This window comes from Mesoplodon bidens (assembly GCF_964165515.1).
Source record: "Mesoplodon bidens genome assembly, chromosome: 2".
NCBI lineage: Eukaryota > Metazoa > Chordata > Mammalia > Artiodactyla > Ziphiidae > Mesoplodon > Mesoplodon bidens.
The window spans coordinates 77,799,924-77,817,432 of NC_138177.1; the positions used below are offsets into that span (position 1 = coordinate 77,799,924).

Sequence of the window (17,509 nt, forward strand, 5' to 3'; positions counted from 1 at the left end):
TCCAGGAGCATTGGCAAGGCTGCCCATAGCTTAGAGATGGGGGTGGAGAACTGTAGCCAAAGAAGAGTTTTCTGAACCCATTGGCACGACTCCTTGCTGGGGATGGCCAGATGCCATTAAAGATACAACTACTCCTGTTCAGTTATGTCATTGTGCATTTATATGTTGACATTATTATTCTGATTTGGTTTAAGGGAGAAAATGTGCTGGACATGCAGACATGAGTTTTCCTTCAGTCTGAGTGACAGTTAAATTTCTCACTGTAAATTAATGCTTATGTATTATGGTTTTATATTTTAGTAAATTGTAAAGTTTGTTGGCACAAAACAGTATTTCCAAGATGTAGCTTTGGAGTATGCAAAACTCCAAAGGCCCACATCCTTGTCAGTGGTAAATTCAACACCACAAATGCCATCTGTGAGGTTGCTTGGGACACAGCCTGCCAGCCCTCTCCACGTAACATATCCCAGCATTTTGAAACCTCCATGTTTAGGAGAACAGAATCACATACTATTAAATATAAAAGGGATCCGATACAGCATCTAGTCCAAGCCCCTCATTTTCCAGATGAGAAAACTGAGGTTCAGAGAGGCAGAGAACTGGACCAAGAGCCCACAGCTTATCGGAAGTGAGAACCCAAGTCAGAGCCCCTGGTCAGTGCTCTGTGTAGATAACCCAAGACCTTACCTAGAATAGGTAGACACATTCAGTATGAACATCCCCAAAGCACCCTGCTCCCCGCACCTCTGGAGCAAAGATTTCACCAAGTGGTATGTCTTGGATCTCTAAGCCCAGGTTACTGGTACAGGGGCAAAGGAAAGATAAAGGAAAGAATTGAAACCAATTCACTCCTTCTTGCCCTGGAAGCAGAAGAGTGTGTGTGTGTGTGTGTGTGTGTGTGTGTGTGTGTGTGTAGTAAGAAAAAGTGGGGAAGAGTACTGAGGGAGTTCTTTTTTGTCATTGGAGCAAATAAATGGAAGGGGAGATGCCCACTTGGTCAGGCCTGTTAAACCGACCTCTGCTGTCGCCAGCAGAATGGAGGAGGACAGGGAGGTCAGCATTGGAAATAAATAATCTGGACTGTTTCTGGAAAGAGATGGCAGGGATCCAGGAGTTTCTGCCTCTGGCAGTTCGGGATAGAAACCACACCTTGTTATTCCTGCTTCCTCTAAAACAGCCAGGTAAACTTGGAGTGTGAGCACTCCGGATTTGGGAGAGGGTTGTGCAAAGGAGTTTGGCTAGGAACCGTGAGGAAGGGGAAGGGAGGCGACCTGAAGGAAGAGAGAGCCCCTGAAATTCGTCGGTCCTGCCATTCTGGGATTGGGCCGCTGAGGAAGGGGCTGCCTCGTTCACCATCTCCCTTTTTGTCTTCCCACTTGCCTCCCTGATATCAGTTTTACTTTCCTTAGATCCTTTAGTCTTTAACTAGAAGGGGCTGTGTGTCATCTCCAGCTGTCCCTGTGACAGCCCCCCTAGCCCCGTCAACACTTCTCCGCGGAGCCCCGAGTCCCTCCCCATCCTCTTTTCTTCTTCCACCGCCCCCCCCCCAACAATGGTCTCTCCCGATGCTCAGTGGCGCTGGGGGGTGGGGGGGGGGAGGGCGGAGGCGGGGCCGGAGGCTGCTGGGGGGCAGGTCTGCGCTGCCGCTTCCCCTGGTACCCAGAGCAGTCGCCGCTGCCGCCAGCCCCACGGCCGGGACCCCCGCCCTCACCCGGACTCCCTTATCCGGGGGACCCAGCCCAGGTAAGACCCCTCTCTCAGTCTCTCGGCTCTACCCCGCCCCGGACAGAAGCATCCTCGCCTTGCCTTGCAGCCATTTTATCCTCCGATGCTTTGCTCGTGGGAAGGGTGACCGTCCCTCTTTAAGGCTGAGGGAATTGGTGGTGGTTTGAATGGACGTTTATTGTGGTTGCTGTGCTGATCAGAGAAGGAGAGAAAAAAAAACATTGTATATATATATATATATATATATATATATATATATATATATATATATATATATATATATATATATATATATATATATATAGGGAGGAGAGGTGTTTTTCTCTACCTTAACCAAGTCCCTACCACCCTCCTCAGATATTAACAGGCTGGGGGGTTGTAAGGTGGAACAGGGTTCCTTCAAACTCCAATTCCCAACTCATCTTCCCCCGCCTCCTTGCCTCCCCCTATGAGATAAATGACCTTGGCTGGGGCCAGAGAATGGATGCTGCCTCAGTCTGTGCGCCTGGACTCGAGTTGCGCGGTGGCGGGGGTGGGGGTGGTGGTGGAGGAAGGGCAGGAGAAGGAGGGAGGGAAGGGAATGATGAACGGAAACGCTGGGTAGGTAGAGGTGGTAGATGAATAAGCTTAGGGGCACGGATGGTGGGGGATGGAGGCAGTTGCTCCGAGGTGGGGGGAAGGGGTGTTGAGTAGGCACTCGTCCAGCAGCAGAACCAAGGGTGAGGGGAGGCGCTCAGAGAATCGGTTCAGTCAGTTCTAGGGGCTCGTCTCTTACACCAGAGCGGAGCGGGATGGGGACGGTCGCCACAGATGATGGCAGGGGCAGTCTCTGCGCGTGTGCGCGTGGAGTTCTCCCCCTGCGCCCCTGCCTTTCCGTATTCCGTCTTGGGCATTCTCAGCTGACACCTTGATCTTCTTCCCTCAGTTACTCCATCTTCCTAACCCTAGGGTAGCATGTAGGGAGGGGAGGTGCAGCCTTGGCTGTCCTGGGGTGGGGACCGAGGCTCAGTCACCCAGCTGTAATGGGGAGGGGTGCTCCAGAGCCTCCCCCTCCATGGATGTTTTGATAAGTGACTGCTTCTTAACGACCTTGTCACCTGGGCTAGGGTGGGTTGGGGAATCCAGGTGGCTTCCAGAGTCAGGGGTTTTGATGGGGGGAGGGGGCTTCTGGACCCTCCTCCACTTATCCAGGGCTGATTCAGTTATCCTGAAAGGAAGCTTTTGCTCAGAGTCTCCCCGCCCCTCCATCCTCTGCAGAAAATCTCCTGGGCACATTTTCCAGTCAGGTGAAGCCAGTCAACCTTAAAGGGCCCTGTAACCCTGAATCTTGTCTCCTTTAACCCCCACCTCTCTGAGTCCTGTCTCCTCTCCCACAGGCTTAGCCACCCTGTGCTGCTTTCGGGGCTAAAAATAACACCACTTCCTCACCAGCTCAAAGAATTTGTCTTCCTTCTGTCCCTCCTGACCTCCTGGGCTTTTTGGCCCTGGAGGAGCTGGCTGTTGAGCCATCATATCCTGCTGTGGCTCTGGGGGCCTTCCCTACCCTTCTCGTACGTCTCAGGGGTGGATAGTGTTAACAAACAAGGGGCATGGCTCCTGGTGGGTCCATCTGCCTCCTGCAGGGTTTGGAGGGAGATTCTAGTTGGGAAAGAAAGGAGAGGCAAGCAAATTGCATGCATGAAGGGGATTCCACTGTGCCCTTTCTTTCATGGGGGATGGTTTGGGTCCTGAACCACAAAGAAAAGGTGATGTAGGGGTCACTGGTTCTGGTCATCGTGGTCCAGTGCCCACATCTGACCTGAGGGGTAGGACTCTGCTTGCCAGTGCTTCTTTCTGAAGTGTGTGTGTGTGTGTGTGTGTGTGTGTGTGTGTGTGTGTGTGTGTGTGTGAGATATTTAATGAAGGCCCTGGATGGGTGGGAGCAGACGGAGGCAGGATGTTTTTAGGGGAATGATCTCTGATCAGAATCTAGTCCTGCTTCCTCTGCTTCTATGAAGGAAGAGGGGGTTCTCCTATGCCTGCCTCTGGAGGATGTCTTTTGTGGTGGGGAGGTCCAAGGCCCCCTTCCTTCTACATCAGCCTCCTACGCAATGCGGTATTTATGGACTCCCTTTTCCTTGGCTCCTGGAGGAGGAGCAGAAAGGATTAAGGGGGATTAGGAAGGGAGGCCATGGGGGAATGAGGTGCAACTATAGACCTTAGACCCCCATGTTGGAAATGTATGTTTGATCAGTCATTTCAACTCCCACCCCCACCAGTGAAAGGGGGGCCTATTTATGATATCCTGAAGGAAGGTGGCAATAGCCAGTCATCACCTCTTTCTTAGATTTTGATCTGCCTTTTTTTCCATGACCTTAGGTTCCGGATCTCCCTTTTTGTGAGTCTTCCATTGTTTGTCTGGAGGGAGACAGTGTGGGTCCAGCTGCTGGAATTCGTTTGCACACAGACAGAGGGGTCTTGGGACTCTGTTTTGGGAGGATACAATAGCATCCAAGTATGACTCCCCTGCTTTGCCCTTGCTGCTTGCTGCTTCTTTCACATTTTTCAATCTAATAGGAAGGAAGGAAACTAATAGAATGTCTATTGTGATATTAAATTCTCACATCAACTTGGAGAAATAGAGATTGTTATCCCCAATTTAAATATAAGGACTCTGAGGCTTAGAGATGTTAAGTGACCTTCTCAAGATCAGTTAGTAAATGGCAGAGCTGGGATTTCAACTTACGTCGTGTAACTGTCATGTGCTTTGCACTGAACCAGCTTTCTCCTTGCCAGTATCCCTTTCTGTTGCTCACCCTAAAGAGCATCCACAGGGCTTTTGTTCTGGCACCTTGTGAAGGAGTAGAGGGCATCTCCGTACATTGTTATCACTGTGAAGAGTAATAACTAATATTTATTCATCAAGTTTTACGTGCCAGATATTATGGTAAAGAGCTTACACACATTATGTCATTTAATCCTTACTTTTCCCTGCTTAAATAAGAGGCAACTAAGGTTTGGAGGTTCAGAGACATGCCCATGGTCACTTAGCTAGTAAGTGCTGAAGCAGGAAGTCAAACCCAAGTGTGTCTGACTCTGGAAGCTGAGCTTTCACCCACTGAGCTATGTTGGGAGAAGACCCCTCCCTGTGAGGCCTATAACATGAAACCTGAGGGAAGGACTGTGGAAGCCCCACCTTCAGATGCCATCAGTGGGCTGAAGGCAACAGGTTGGAGGACTCAGTGCTCCTTCTCTACCTTCTCCCCAAGCTCCACCCCCAGTAAGAAACCCAGACCAGACTGGAGTAGGGAGTTCTGGTTTCTCTATTTCCTCTGGTGTTCTTGGCAGGTTGGTGGTAAAGCAAAAGGTCTGATCTTGATGTGGGGCAGGGGGTCGTGAGAAGGGCTCTGGGTCGATGACTGTAACTTTGGAGCAAATCCCATGGGTTTAGTCTCCAAGGTCAAAGTAAGAGGGCTTATACTGAATGGCCCATAGTAGGCCCAGGTAGTCATCCCTTTTTACCGAGTGGGACTTGAGGCAAGGAGACCATCTCTGTAACACATGGCCCAGGTGGGGCTCTGTGTCAGCAGGAGCTCTATGTTGGCCTTCTTCAGTGTCTTAGGCCTCACAACCTCCTTTTTCTCCCTCTTACTTTTTTCTAGATCTCCAGAAGCTCCTGGAAGAGAAGTAGCAGCCTTTTCTGAGTTATCCTGGCTCCCCAGCTTAGCCTCTGCAACCTGGCTCCCCCTCCCCTTCTTGTTCCCCCTCTCCCCTTCTCCCTTCCCAATGCACCCAACTGAAGTGGGTGTGGGCCAAAGCTCCTCCCCCTCCTTTCCCCTCCTAAACACACACTGGCCAGGCCCTATATTCTCCTATTCTGTGCCCAAAGATACTCGAACACACTTCATCTAAGTAACGGGGACGGGGTCTTTCCGACGCCACGAGTCCTTGAGCAAAATCTGAATAAGGAGTGTAGGAGATCTGGTGAAGTATTCCCAAAGCCCCATCATGGAAGAGGGTTTCAGAGACCGGGCAGCTTTCATCCGTGGGGCCAAAGACATTGCCAAGGAAGTCAAGAAGCACGCAGCCAAGAAGGTGGTGAAGGGCCTGGACAGAGTCCAGGATGAATATTCCCGGAGATCCTACTCCCGCTTTGAGGAGGAGGATGATGATGATGACTTCCCTGCCTCTGCTGACGGCTATTACCGCGGGGAAGGGGCCCAGGATGAGGAGGAAGGTGGCGCATCTAGTGATGCCACTGAGGGCCATGACGAGGATGATGAGATCTACGAGGGGGAATATCAGGGCATCCCCCGGGCAGAGTCTGGGGGCAAAGGAGAGCGGATGGCAGATGGGGCACCCCTGGCTGGAGTGAGGGGGGCCTTGGGTGATGGGGAGGCCCCCCCTGGGGGCCGGGGAGAGGCACAGCGGCGGAAAGAACGGGAAGAACTGGCCCAGCAGTATGAAGCCATCCTACGGGAGTGTGGCCATGGCCGTTTCCAGTGGACACTGTATTTCGTGCTTGGTCTGGCGCTGATGGCTGATGGTGTCGAGGTCTTTGTGGTGGGCTTCGTGCTGCCCAGTGCTGAGAAAGATATGTGCCTGTCTGACTCCAACAAAGGCATGCTGGGTAAGATTCTCAACGAGCACTCTAGCCCCATCCTGCCCCAAACTCTGGAAACACTCCTGTTCCTGTCCTCACCACTGGGCTCCTAAGGACCCTGCTCCCAAGATGTCCCCAGAGGGTTCAGGGTTCCTCTGCAAACTCCCCACCCCCACCCCCTCCTCTGGAGGTTGGGTCATGGTGAGGTTGCTTGTGCAAGAGGCCTGAGGGAGGGCAGCTGGGCTGGGGCTTGGGCCAGTGGTTGGGTGGTGGTCTGGTTAGTTCTGCAGGAGGTGGCCATGGTGGGATGGGCCCCCATTTAATGTTTCTTCAGAGCCTTCCCTCTTGTTATCCTGATCCATTCCCCTTTTGGGGGGAACAAGAAGTCAGTATCCAAATTTCTTGGTTTACATGAGGAGAGTCAGTTTGGGGTGGTGGGGGGAGGGGAAGAATCCTCAGCCTTCAGGCAGAGAAGCTGGTCACACTTGCTCTTGGTTAGTCTTGGGAGTGCTCAGGGGCCAGCGACTGGTCTTTAATGGCCCTTCCTGATGGGGACCCGGATGGAGGAAATCCCCTAGATTCACTCAGAAGGGATCAGGTCTTGCTCTGTCGCCAAGTTGGCATGAGATCTTGGGCAGTTCCCTTCTCCCTGGGGCTTGGCTTGGGCCTGGGTCAAATGCAGAGTTTGGAGTAGATGACTTTTAAGATCAATTCCGACTCTGAGTTTATGAAGGAAGCAAGAAACAGGAGAGTTTTAGGACCAGAAGTATTGGAGCTGGAAAGAGTAAAGGATGGATTTCGTGGGTGGGATTTCCTGGGAAGATTGAAGCAATGGAGCCTCTTTCCCAGGGAACATAAGAGACACCTGCTGCTTTGAGGGCATCACGGCAGAGAGAATAGAGGGGACCCTGGGAGGGTCTGGGAATCTAGGCAGATCCATTCCTCATTCCAGGCAAGCCAGAGATGGGGGTGTCATGTATGTGTGTGCGTGTACATGTGTGTGCGTGACAGCAAGAGAGTGAGAAGTAAGAGCGAGCAAGAAGGAATGAGGGAAAGAAAGAGGAGAATTCTAGGGATCTCCCATACCTGCATCTCTGCCTTTGAACCCCTGGCCTGCAGAGATGGCCTTCCATTTTTGCTCACATAATTCATCTTCTCTCACTTGCTCTCATCTCTGGGTAGACTTAGCTTCTAGAGGTTGGTCCTTCAGATCCTCCAACCATGCTCCTGCAGTTTCAGCTCATTTAAATATTTGGCAAGTGGAAGAATTGAAATGTGTCTGCTCATACCCCTTCTGCCCCTGTTTTCCTCCTTCCAGGCCTCATTGTCTACCTGGGCATGATGGTGGGAGCCTTCCTCTGGGGAGGGCTGGCTGATCGGCTGGGTCGAAGACAATGTCTGCTCATATCACTCTCAGTCAACAGCGTCTTCGCCTTTTTCTCATCTTTCGTCCAGGGTTATGGCACTTTCCTTTTCTGCCGCCTCCTTTCTGGCGTCGGGTGAGTGTCCACTTCCTAAGCCCCTGGAGAGCAGGGCTGGGTCTTGGTCACTGTTATATCTCTAGGGCCCAGCACAGTGCCAGGCACACCAGATGCACCTCAAATATATGTGAGTTGAATGAATGAATTCCTTTCTCTTCCCACCATCTTCAGGCCAGCTTCTCCCTGTCCAGGACCTATCTACTGCCTGTCCAGAATGCCATTCCATGTGTGGTTCACTCCTGAGTCTTCCACCCTATGCTTTAGTTCCATTCTGAGCCTGGCTCCATGAAGAGGCCTAGTGGGTCTCAGCTTCACCCCTGGGTACCTGTGGACCCTTGAGTTATCCCCTTCCCAGAGTCTAAATATTTCCTACATTCAATAACAGACCTTGTTAATACCCCCACCTGCCAGAACTCTGAAGTCTTGACCCACCCAACTCCTACACTTCCTCAGCCGCCTGCATGTACTCTCTGCATTGTCTCCAAGCTCTTTTCTGGCCTGCTCCCATATATGTGCCCTCAGATGCCTCTTTGCTCTTTTTCCTTTGGGGATTTCCCCTCTTTTCTGTAATTATCTTCCCTCCCTTCCAACTCTGTAGTCATCTTCAAGATTCAATGTTTGTTCCTTCCCATTCCCCAAGACCTGCCTGCCTGTTTCCCAGATTCCCAAGGATGAGTGCTTGATGGCTGGTGGTGAGGGAGCTTATAGGGCACGTGTGAGAAAGAGTCTCTTTAAAAGGTCCGGAAGATGAAAGGGACTTGGGGATCCAGAGCACTGGGGCAGGGAGGGGATCAAGAATATGGCCATTTTCCAATGCTGAATTCTTGCAATGCCCTCCAGGATTGGAGGGTCCATCCCCATCGTCTTCTCCTATTTTTCGGAGTTTCTGGCCCAGGAGAAACGTGGGGAGCATTTGAGCTGGCTCTGCATGTTTTGGATGATTGGTGGAGTGTACGCAGCTGCTATGGCTTGGGCCATCATCCCCCACTATGGTGAGCAGCCCCCAGAAGATGCACCCCAGACTCCCTCCTCTCCTGTGCTCCCTGTGGTAGGACCTTTCAGCCTCTGGCCTCTCTGCTGATGCTGTGACTCTATCCCTGCCAGGGTGGAGCTTTCAGATGGGGTCCGCTTACCAGTTCCACAGCTGGAGGGTCTTTGTCCTCGTCTGCGCCTTTCCTTCTGTGTTTGCCATTGGGGCTCTGACCACACAGCCTGAGAGCCCCCGTTTCTTCCTGGAGGTGAATGGGTCTGGGGCTGGGCTGGGGGAAGGGCAGCAGGGGCTCCTGTATTCAAACACCCACTGTGGGTTTGGTTTGGTCCTATGTGGCTGCTTTCCTTCCTCACAGAGTCCAAGGTCTGGGGGACTTTATCTTGCTTCCTTTGTCTTAGAATGTATTTCCAGAGGAGTTCTGTGGGTGGAGAAACCATGGGACCTGCTCAACCATGGGTGGCTTAAGGTTTTGCAGGCAGAGGTCCTGGCCCTGGCCCTGACTTTACAGTTCAAAAGAGGATCTACTGCCTACTCCTTCCCCCTCCAACTTTATCTTGATCCAGCAGGGTTAGGATGCTGCCCCTTCTCTGACTACATGCTTGCCCACCATCATCATTTCCCTTGTTTTCAGTTTTCTCTTTCCATTTGACCAGGGGATTCCCTAAGACCTGGGTTAGGACCCTGGATTCCCCCACTCTTGCCCAAGTCTGATGATATCTTGCTGTACTCCCGCTTGGGCTCTTTCAGAGTGGATGATGGATGTGCCCATAGGTCACATAGGGGCACACAGGGGTTGGGGGTAGGAGCCTTTTTGTGTCCTGTGATTCCATAAGCCAGGTTGAGGGAGGGGGTCTATAACTCTGGGTCAGGGAGGGGCTAACCTGGATGTGGGGATTGTGTCTGTGGCTCTAGAACGGGAAACATGATGAGGCCTGGATGGTACTGAAGCAGGTCCATGACACCAACATGCGAGCCAAGGGGCATCCTGAGCGAGTCTTCTCAGTAAGCCACAGTCCTCCCCCTCAGTCCTCCAAGCCCCCACCTGGCCCCTCTTTGGATACCTCCCGCAGTCCCCACCCACCTTCCTAGGCAACTCTGGCCACACTCTCCCTCAATGAGATCCCTCAGGGTATCATGTCCACCTCCTGCCTCCCATTTTGCTACTGCGGGAGAAACTGAGGTACCTGGAAGGGGTGGAAAGTACAGACTGTGTGACTGCTCGCTCCTTCTCTTGACCCTAGGTAACCCACATTAAGACAATTCATCAGGAGGATGAGTTGATTGAGATTCAGTCAGACACAGGGACCTGGTACCAGCGCTGGGGGGTCCGGGCCTTGAGCCTGGGAGGGCAGGTAATGGGGTATGGGATGGTGGAGAGAAAGAAGGGAGTGGGAGAGATGGAGAGGAAGGCAGAGCTTGAGCCTGGGTGTGGGGGTGTTGCGTGAACTGAAGGGAGGTCGTAGGGCAGAATAATGGGGATCTTTAGGTGCTAAAACTACTGGCTAGCAGCCACTGTCTGGCTTTGTCCTGTTCCACCTAGGTTTGGGGAAATTTCCTCTCCTGTTTTGGTCCAGAATATCGCCGCATCACTCTGATGATGATGGGTGTGTGGTTCACCATGTCGTTCAGGTGAGGAGGTGGGTGGGGTGGGCGGTATGTGGGGGATGTGATGGTTTGTGGGTTGGGAGGGAGGTGGAGAGAATGGAAGTGAAGGGGATGAATAATGAGGAAGGTGCTTTTCAGAGCCCCTCTTATCCTCCACCCTATACTTCACTCATTAATCCAACAAACTTATATTACAGGCTGAACAGTATTAATTTCTGTTCTGTGCCAGGTACTCTGATGGGATGGAATAGATATGGTCCCAGTCCTCGTGGAGTTTACATTTTGGTCCGGGAGCTAGAGAAAACTAGCTGTAAAGCAGTGTGATGGGTGCCACGGTGGGGGAAGTACTTCTGGAACACATGAGCAGGCTTTCCAGCCCAGATCTGGGGGGGGGCTCGGGAGGGGATCTAAGTTCTAAAGTATGAATAGGAGTTAGATAGGCTGAGGGTGGGATGGGGAGACTGTTTTAAACAGAAGGAAGAGCAAATGCCTGGGAGGTAAGAAATAATATGGTGGGAGGGTTAGAAGAACCTGAAGTCCCCCAGAACCACAGCAATTGGTGAAAGATGAGGCTGGGGAGGTGAGCAAGGTCCTAACATGAGCTGACTCCTCTATTTCGCCCTCTTCTGGACTGCGTGGCTCTGATCCTGGAGCCCTGATTCCATTGCCCTTGACTCTTCAGCTACTATGGCCTGACTGTCTGGTTTCCCGACATGATCCGCCATCTCCAAGCAGTGGACTATGCAGCCCGCACCAAAGTGTTCCCTGGGGAACGTGTAGAGCATGTGACTTTTAATTTCACCCTGGAGAATCAGATCCACCGAGGGGGACAGTACTTCAATGACAAGTATGTGGGGACCTTTATACTTCACTCCTTCCACCCCTCTACCCTTTGCCTCCTTTGTGAGTCTGGGGATTTGGAGACAAGGTGTTTGGGGGCAAAGAGTCATGGTTCGCCTCAGCGCTGCAGCTTCCTTTACTTCACTAAGGAACTGAGTCTTGGAGGAGGGTATAAGGATGAGGGGAAAGTGGCTCTCATCATCCTGGCCTTACAGGTTTATTGGGCTGCGTCTGAAGTCAGTGTCCTTTGAGGACTCCCTATTTGAGGAGTGTTATTTCGAGGATGTCACATCCAGCAACACTTTCTTCCGCAACTGCACGTTCATCAACACCGTGTTCTATAACACTGGTAAGGTGGGGTGGCTAGTGGCTGACAGACTAAAGGGTTGGGTGGATCTTGAGCCAGGGAAAAGGAGCCTTCTTCATTTCTTAACTCAGTGTTCTCAAGCTGAGCTCTCTGGAGCCTTGGAGGTGGTATGGGGACCTATTAGCTACTACCAATAATTACAAAAATCTAATGGAAATTGAACATTTTTCTGTGATAAATAGAACATCTGACAAAAACATCAAGTTTCTTTGCCTTTGGCTAGAATTGAAACAGCTCAGTGTAGTGATATTAATGGATTTTTTTTTTTTTTTTTGGCGGTACGCGGGCCTCTCACTGTTGTGGCCTCTCCCGTTGCGGAGCACAAGCTCCAGATGCGCAGGCTCAGTGGCCATGGCTCACGGGCCCAGCCGCTCCGCGGCATGTGGGATCCTCCCGGACCGGGGCACGAACCCGTGTCCCCTGCATCGGCAGGCGGACTCTCAACCACTGCGCCACCAGGGAAGCCCTTAATGCAGTTTTGAAGAGGGCAAAAATCATTCAAAACAGTGTCCTTGGGAAGCAGAAAAACAATAAAAGGGATATTTGGTGGAGAAAAGGGAGTCAGTGCCTTAATCCATTTCCTTAACAGTGATTCTCAAACTGTATGCACATGAAAGGCTGGTTTTGTGAGCTAGACTGAGGTTTCCCACCTCTAAAATGGAGTACTGGGTGAGTTTTTCCACCTTGCAGGAAAAAGTAATGGATAGGATTTTTAATGATTTTTAATATTTTGCTCAGTAATTTATCCTAAACTCATGGCATTGCTACTGCTTATAGTCAGCTAGAGCAGACAAAAACAATGAACGGGAAAGAAGCAGACACCATTAATGAGAAAACTGGGAAACAGCCAGCCACACTGTTTCATTTGGTAGACTATGGTCATTTTGTGCTGTAAAGAGTTCTAGTTCGTATGGTGATGTTATCTGATGCTTTGTCATGAGTGCCCTGAATGATTCTGAGAGCCATCCCAGCTAAACCCCTCAAAGGCAGAGCCCTGAGCATAAGCAGTAGCAGCCTCCCTCTCACATCTGCCCTGTCCGCCTGTCTTGGTCTTTGTCCCCAGACTTGTTTGAGTACAAGTTTGTGAACAGCCGTCTGGTGAACAGCACATTCCTGCACAACAAGGAGGGCTGCCCACTGGACGTGACAGGGACAGGTGAAGGCGCCTACATGGTGTATTTCGTCAGCTTCTTGGGGACGCTGGCTGTGCTTCCTGGGAACATTGTGTCTGCCCTGCTCATGGACAAGATTGGCAGGCTCCGGATGCTTGGTAAGGCGGGGAGGCTGGCTGGTGGTGTGTTGTAACTGTTAAGGGGGCTGGGGGAAGGGGAAGGCTGTCACTGGGCTTCTCAGCTTAGTCTGTGGAAAGCTTAGCCAGAAGCTAAGACAGAAGGTTCTGTCTCTCACGTCTTCTGCTTGGGGGCGGCTGCAGGACAGGGAGGGGTCTGGTGGGGAAGCTCTTCTGGGGGTAGGAGGTGGGCAGAATAGCAAGTTCAGGGCACAGGCTTTGAGGTCATCGGTTTTGAATCTCAGCTCCACCGCCTACCTTGGGCAAGTCACTTTACCTCTATGAGCCCAGCTGTCTCATCTGCAACATGGCAGTGATGATAGTACCTGTCTCACGAGGTTGACTTATTAGCAATGCGTGTAAACCATCAAGTTGCTTGGCCCATAGCCTGCACTGAAGAAACGGTTGGTACTGAATTGTTAATAAGACAATTATAAGGGAGGTTGGGGATGAGTGGAAAGCCTTTCTTTTGGGTACCTTGGCAAAAAGAGAGTCTCATCCTTTGCTGCGCTCAACGCTGGTCGACAGGACAGTGTGGGTTGTAGCCAGGCTCATGCTGCTTTCTCCTTCCCCGGCTCTAGCTGGCTCCAGCGTGATGTCCTGTGTCTCCTGCTTCTTCCTGTCTTTTGGGAACAGCGAGTCAGCCATGATCGCTCTGCTCTGCCTTTTCGGGGGGGTCAGCATTGCATCCTGGAACGCGCTGGACGTGTTGACTGTTGAACTCTACCCCTCGGACAAGAGGTAGTTGGAGTGTGGTAGGGGCAGGGCAGCAGGTTTAGTGCTCAGAGGACAGGACAGAAATGGGTTGAGGAAGGGGGCTGATTGGGAAAGGCATCTTTAGGGGTAAAAGGGTACATATTCCCCTTGAGTTTCTCCTCTACAAGTTGGTAGCTTTTATACTCACTCCTTGAAGTCTTAACTATTAACCTAATTTTTTGGTGTCCTTTCCCCCTTGCCTCCCAATTTATCTGTATTCCCTGATGTGATCCCTCACCTCTCTAACCTCTCCATCTTTCCTCTCCCTCTTGGACACTGCCTGCCGTTTCTCCTTCACTTTCCCACCTACCCACCCTTCCCCCACAAACCCTCCCATGCCTCTTCCCTTTGTCTCCCTCCTGGGCCGGGCCCCTGCCTCCTGTGTGCTGTGCTGGGGGACTCCTGAGCAGGACCACAGCCTTCGGCTTCCTGAATGCTCTGTGTAAGCTGGCAGCTGTGCTGGGGATCAGCATCTTCACATCCTTTGTGGGAATCACCAAGGCCGCCCCCATCCTCTTTGCCTCAGCTGCTCTTGCCCTTGGTAGTTCTCTGGCCCTGAAGCTGCCCGAGACGCGGGGGCAGGTGCTGCAGTGAGAGTCTCTGGGGCTTCGGGGGTGGCAGGCACACTGTGAGACCAACAATTCCTTCTTCCCCTGCCCTGCCCTGCCATCCTGGCCACAGAGCCCTCATTCCCCGCTCCTGTTTTGGTGTCTTAGCCGTGTGTGCGTGTGTGTGCGTGTGTGTGTGCACGTGCGTGACCCCCTGGGCAGGGACTACAGGGAAGGCTCCTCCATCCCAGGTTTGGGGTGCAGCCCTGTCCCCCACCTCCTCCCACCTGTGACTTTGCCCAAGAGAAGCCTTGGCCCCACACTTCTCTCCAGTGTTAGTGAGAGGCCCTTGCTCTTCCCGGCGCCTGGGACTCTAGAACAGGCTTCCTGCCTTCCCCCTCATTCCCTCTGCCTGGGCCCTGGTGAAAGCACAAGCGTGTGGCTATGCCGGCGGTGGGGGCCTAGTGTAGACCACGGACCAAAAGAACTTAGAGTCGGAAGGGCGTAAAGTGCCCTCTCATGCCTCCTGTTGGTTGCTGGGGGAGTAGCAATAAACCTCAGCCCCCTGGCCTCCATTTCCTTCTCAATTTAGGCTACAAGTAAGAGGCCTGAATTTTATGAAATTAGCTTTCTGATTCTTATTTATTTATATATTAAGTTCTGAGGCAGCTCAGCAGGACTGTGTGTGTGAGTGCTTGTGTACATTTATGTGTGAGTGTGTGTGTGCGTGCTGTGAGGTGGGGGTGTCGTTATACTGTCCTCAGATACAAGCCAAGGGTAACTTCAGTGGACACACACACAACCCTGCCTCCCACAGTACTTCCCCTAATCTTGTTTCTGTGCCAGGCCTGGGTGGGAGGAGCCCTAGGCCAGGCTGGGATAAGAGTCCCACAGTCTAGGGAGAGCTGAGGGCACCTGACAAGGTCCATCTCCTCCCCTCCTCTCAAGAAGCACAGGCCTCCTCTGGAGTGAGAGGCTCTACCCACTATAGCACAGACAGGCACAGCACAGCAGCCCTCCTACCTCCAACCTGTCCCCTCACAGGCAGGGGAGCGGTGGAGGGTAAGAAACCAGTCATATGGTCCAACCAGCAGATCAAAAGCACAAGGAGCTGGGGCGGGGCAGGAACTGGGGCCTTCCCAGCAACTCCTGTAAAGTGGGAAGAGTTTAGGCAGTAAGCCAGGGACTCCTAATGCAGGGACCAGAAGCCTCAGTCTCCCCGTCTCACCCTTTCCACAGGACAACCCCTGTAGGTTAAGCTGCCCCTGCCCCACCCTACTCTGTGTGGCTGCTTTCTTTGGTGCCCCCTTTCCCCCACCGTAGCTGTGATGTGTCATAGTTTTTAGCTGTTTGTAAATGTTTAAAAAAAGTTAAAAGGAAAAAAGTGAAAACAATAAAAAAAGAAAATCCAAATTCACTTTCCTCATGCCGCGTCTGGTGCCCCCCACCCTATGGTCACTCCCATTTTGTAACACTGAACCAGGTGGTGACTGTTTAACTCTTTGACGTCTGTGCTCAAAGGACTGCCTTCTCCAGTGCCCAGTGTACGAGTGTGTGCCCTCTTCCCTCACCCTTCACTTGCTGGATGCAGCCCTCTCCCATATGCACCCCCCTGGAGGGACCCATCCATCTCCCTTACTCTCCTGGGGAACCCTAAACCCAACTCTGTTGATGTAAAAAATGAAAATATTGATGAAAAATAAAAAGGAAACAAATCCTTAAAATCTATGTCTGCTTCTTTGCCTCTACCTACGTCCAACTCTGAGACAGTCCTGGGAGGGGAAGACATGAGATGGAAAAACAACTCTTCTCTCTCTAAACTGAAGGCCAGAATAACATGATGCATCACATTTACTTCCTAAGTTGGCCTCTCTATCCTGACCTTTCCACTTCTACAGATGGAGCGCCCCCTCAGTCTCCTAGATTTGAAAACTTGGGGTAATGTCCTACAACTCAATAGCAAAAAAACTAATAACCTAATTAAAAAATGGGCTAAGGACTTGAATAGCCATTTTTCCAAATAAGACATAAAATGACCAATAGGTATATATAAAAAAATGCCCAATGTCACTAATCATCAGGGAAGTGCAAATCAAAACCATAATGAGATACCACCTCATACCTCTCAAGATAGCTATTATATATATATATATATATATAAAGTGTTGGCAAAGATGTGGAGAAACTGGAACCCCTGCCCATTGCTGGTGGGAATGCAAAATGGTACAGCCACTCTGGAAAATATGGAAGTTGCTCAAAAAATTAAAAATAGAACTACCATATGATCCAGCAATCCCACTTCTGGGTATTTATCCTGAAGAATTGAAATCAGGATCTTGGAGAGGTATTAGCACTCTCATGTTCATTGCAGAATATCACAATGGCTAAGAAACAACCTAAACGTCCATTGACAAATGAATGGATAAAGAAAATACAGTATGTACATAACAATGGAATACTTGCCAGCCTTAAAAAAGGAAATTCTGCTATGATAAACCATGAGGACATTATGCTAAGTGAAATAAGCCAGTCACAGAAAGACAAATATGCATGATTCCACTTTATCTAAAATAGTCAAATAGAATCAGAGTGGAATGTTGGTTACTAGGGGCTGGGGGAGAAGGGAATGCGGAGTTGCCAATCAACAGGCATAAAACTTCAGTTAAGCAAGATGATTAAGCTCTAGAGATCTGCTGTATGACATTGTATCTACAGTCAGTGATAATGTATTGATTGTACACTTAAAAAATTGTTAAGAGGACAGATCTCAAGAGTTTTTGCCATAATAAAATAATATTTACAAAAACATTAAAAAAAGCTAAAAACTCCAAAAATGAAAACAAATAAACAAAAACTTGGAGTAATATTTCTTGAGAATAGAACCAACTTTCCTCCAAATCCTTGTGTGTGTTTTTTAAAAATATAGATTCCAGATTCCATTCCTGACTTGTGGAATCAGAATCTTTTTTTGGAAGAAAGTTGACCTAGAATCCACATTTTAAACAAGCTCCCGTGGGAATTTTTATCTGTGAGGAAATCTGAAAAGTACTGCCTGAGGTTTACCATTGACGCTCCTCTCACTCTAGTCCATTTCTGTTCTAATCAAGCCGTTTTCTGACTTTTTAAAAATGGTAGCTCTCAAATCAACTCCTTCCTTTCCATTTCAACAGCTGACCTCTAGGTCAGGGTTCCGCCTTCACCATTGGTTTATCTCTGTGCCTCCTATTTCCTATGCCAACCCACTTACACATCACTGCCAGATCAATCTGCCCCAAAATGCTCTTTGGCATCTTTCCTCAACACCCTTCAATGACTCCCTACTGCCC

At 50.6% G+C, this 17,509-nt stretch overlaps 1 protein-coding gene across 3 annotated transcripts; it reads left to right on the forward strand.

Moving 5' to 3' along the window:
• The first annotated feature begins 1,656 nt into the window (after positions 1 to 1,656).
• Positions 1,657 to 15,889, forward strand: SV2A (synaptic vesicle glycoprotein 2A). 3 transcript variants are annotated; one of them, XM_081226298.1, is made up of 13 exons: positions 1,657 to 1,743; positions 5,367 to 6,334; positions 7,626 to 7,806; positions 8,629 to 8,780; positions 8,893 to 9,026; positions 9,692 to 9,781; positions 10,021 to 10,131; positions 10,320 to 10,408; positions 11,067 to 11,231; positions 11,440 to 11,573; positions 12,655 to 12,861; positions 13,461 to 13,620; positions 14,046 to 15,889. In XM_081226298.1, the coding sequence occupies exons 2-13, from the start codon at positions 5,713 to 5,715 to the stop codon at positions 14,227 to 14,229; spliced, it is 2,229 nt and encodes a 742-aa protein (XP_081082424.1). In that variant the 5' UTR covers positions 1,657 to 1,743; positions 5,367 to 5,712; the 3' UTR covers positions 14,230 to 15,889. The 3 variants fall into 3 exon arrangements, with proteins under 3 accessions (XP_081082424.1, XP_081082426.1, XP_081082425.1); XM_081226300.1 differs by lacking the exons at positions 5,367 to 6,334; positions 7,626 to 7,806; positions 8,629 to 8,780; positions 8,893 to 9,026; XM_081226299.1 differs by lacking the exons at positions 1,657 to 1,743; positions 5,367 to 6,334; positions 7,626 to 7,806; positions 8,893 to 9,026 and having other exon boundaries at positions 8,695 to 8,780.
• Positions 15,890 to 17,509: the final 1,620 nt, after the last annotated feature.

What these genes read in the sequence shown, in the direction of transcription:
- SV2A (XM_081226298.1), top strand. Translation starts at nt 5,713, where the DNA reads ATGGAAGAGGGTTTCAGAGACCGGGCAGCTTTCATCCGTGGGGCCAAA. An exon ending in CTCCAACAAAGGCATGCTGG is followed by an intron (nt 6,335 to 7,625) that starts GTAAGATTCTCA and finishes TCCTCCTTCCAG; the next exon opens with GCCTCATTGTCTACCTGGGC. An exon ending in CACCGTGTTCTATAACACTG is followed by an intron (nt 11,574 to 12,654) that starts GTAAGGTGGGGT and finishes CTTTGTCCCCAG; the next exon opens with ACTTGTTTGAGTACAAGTTT.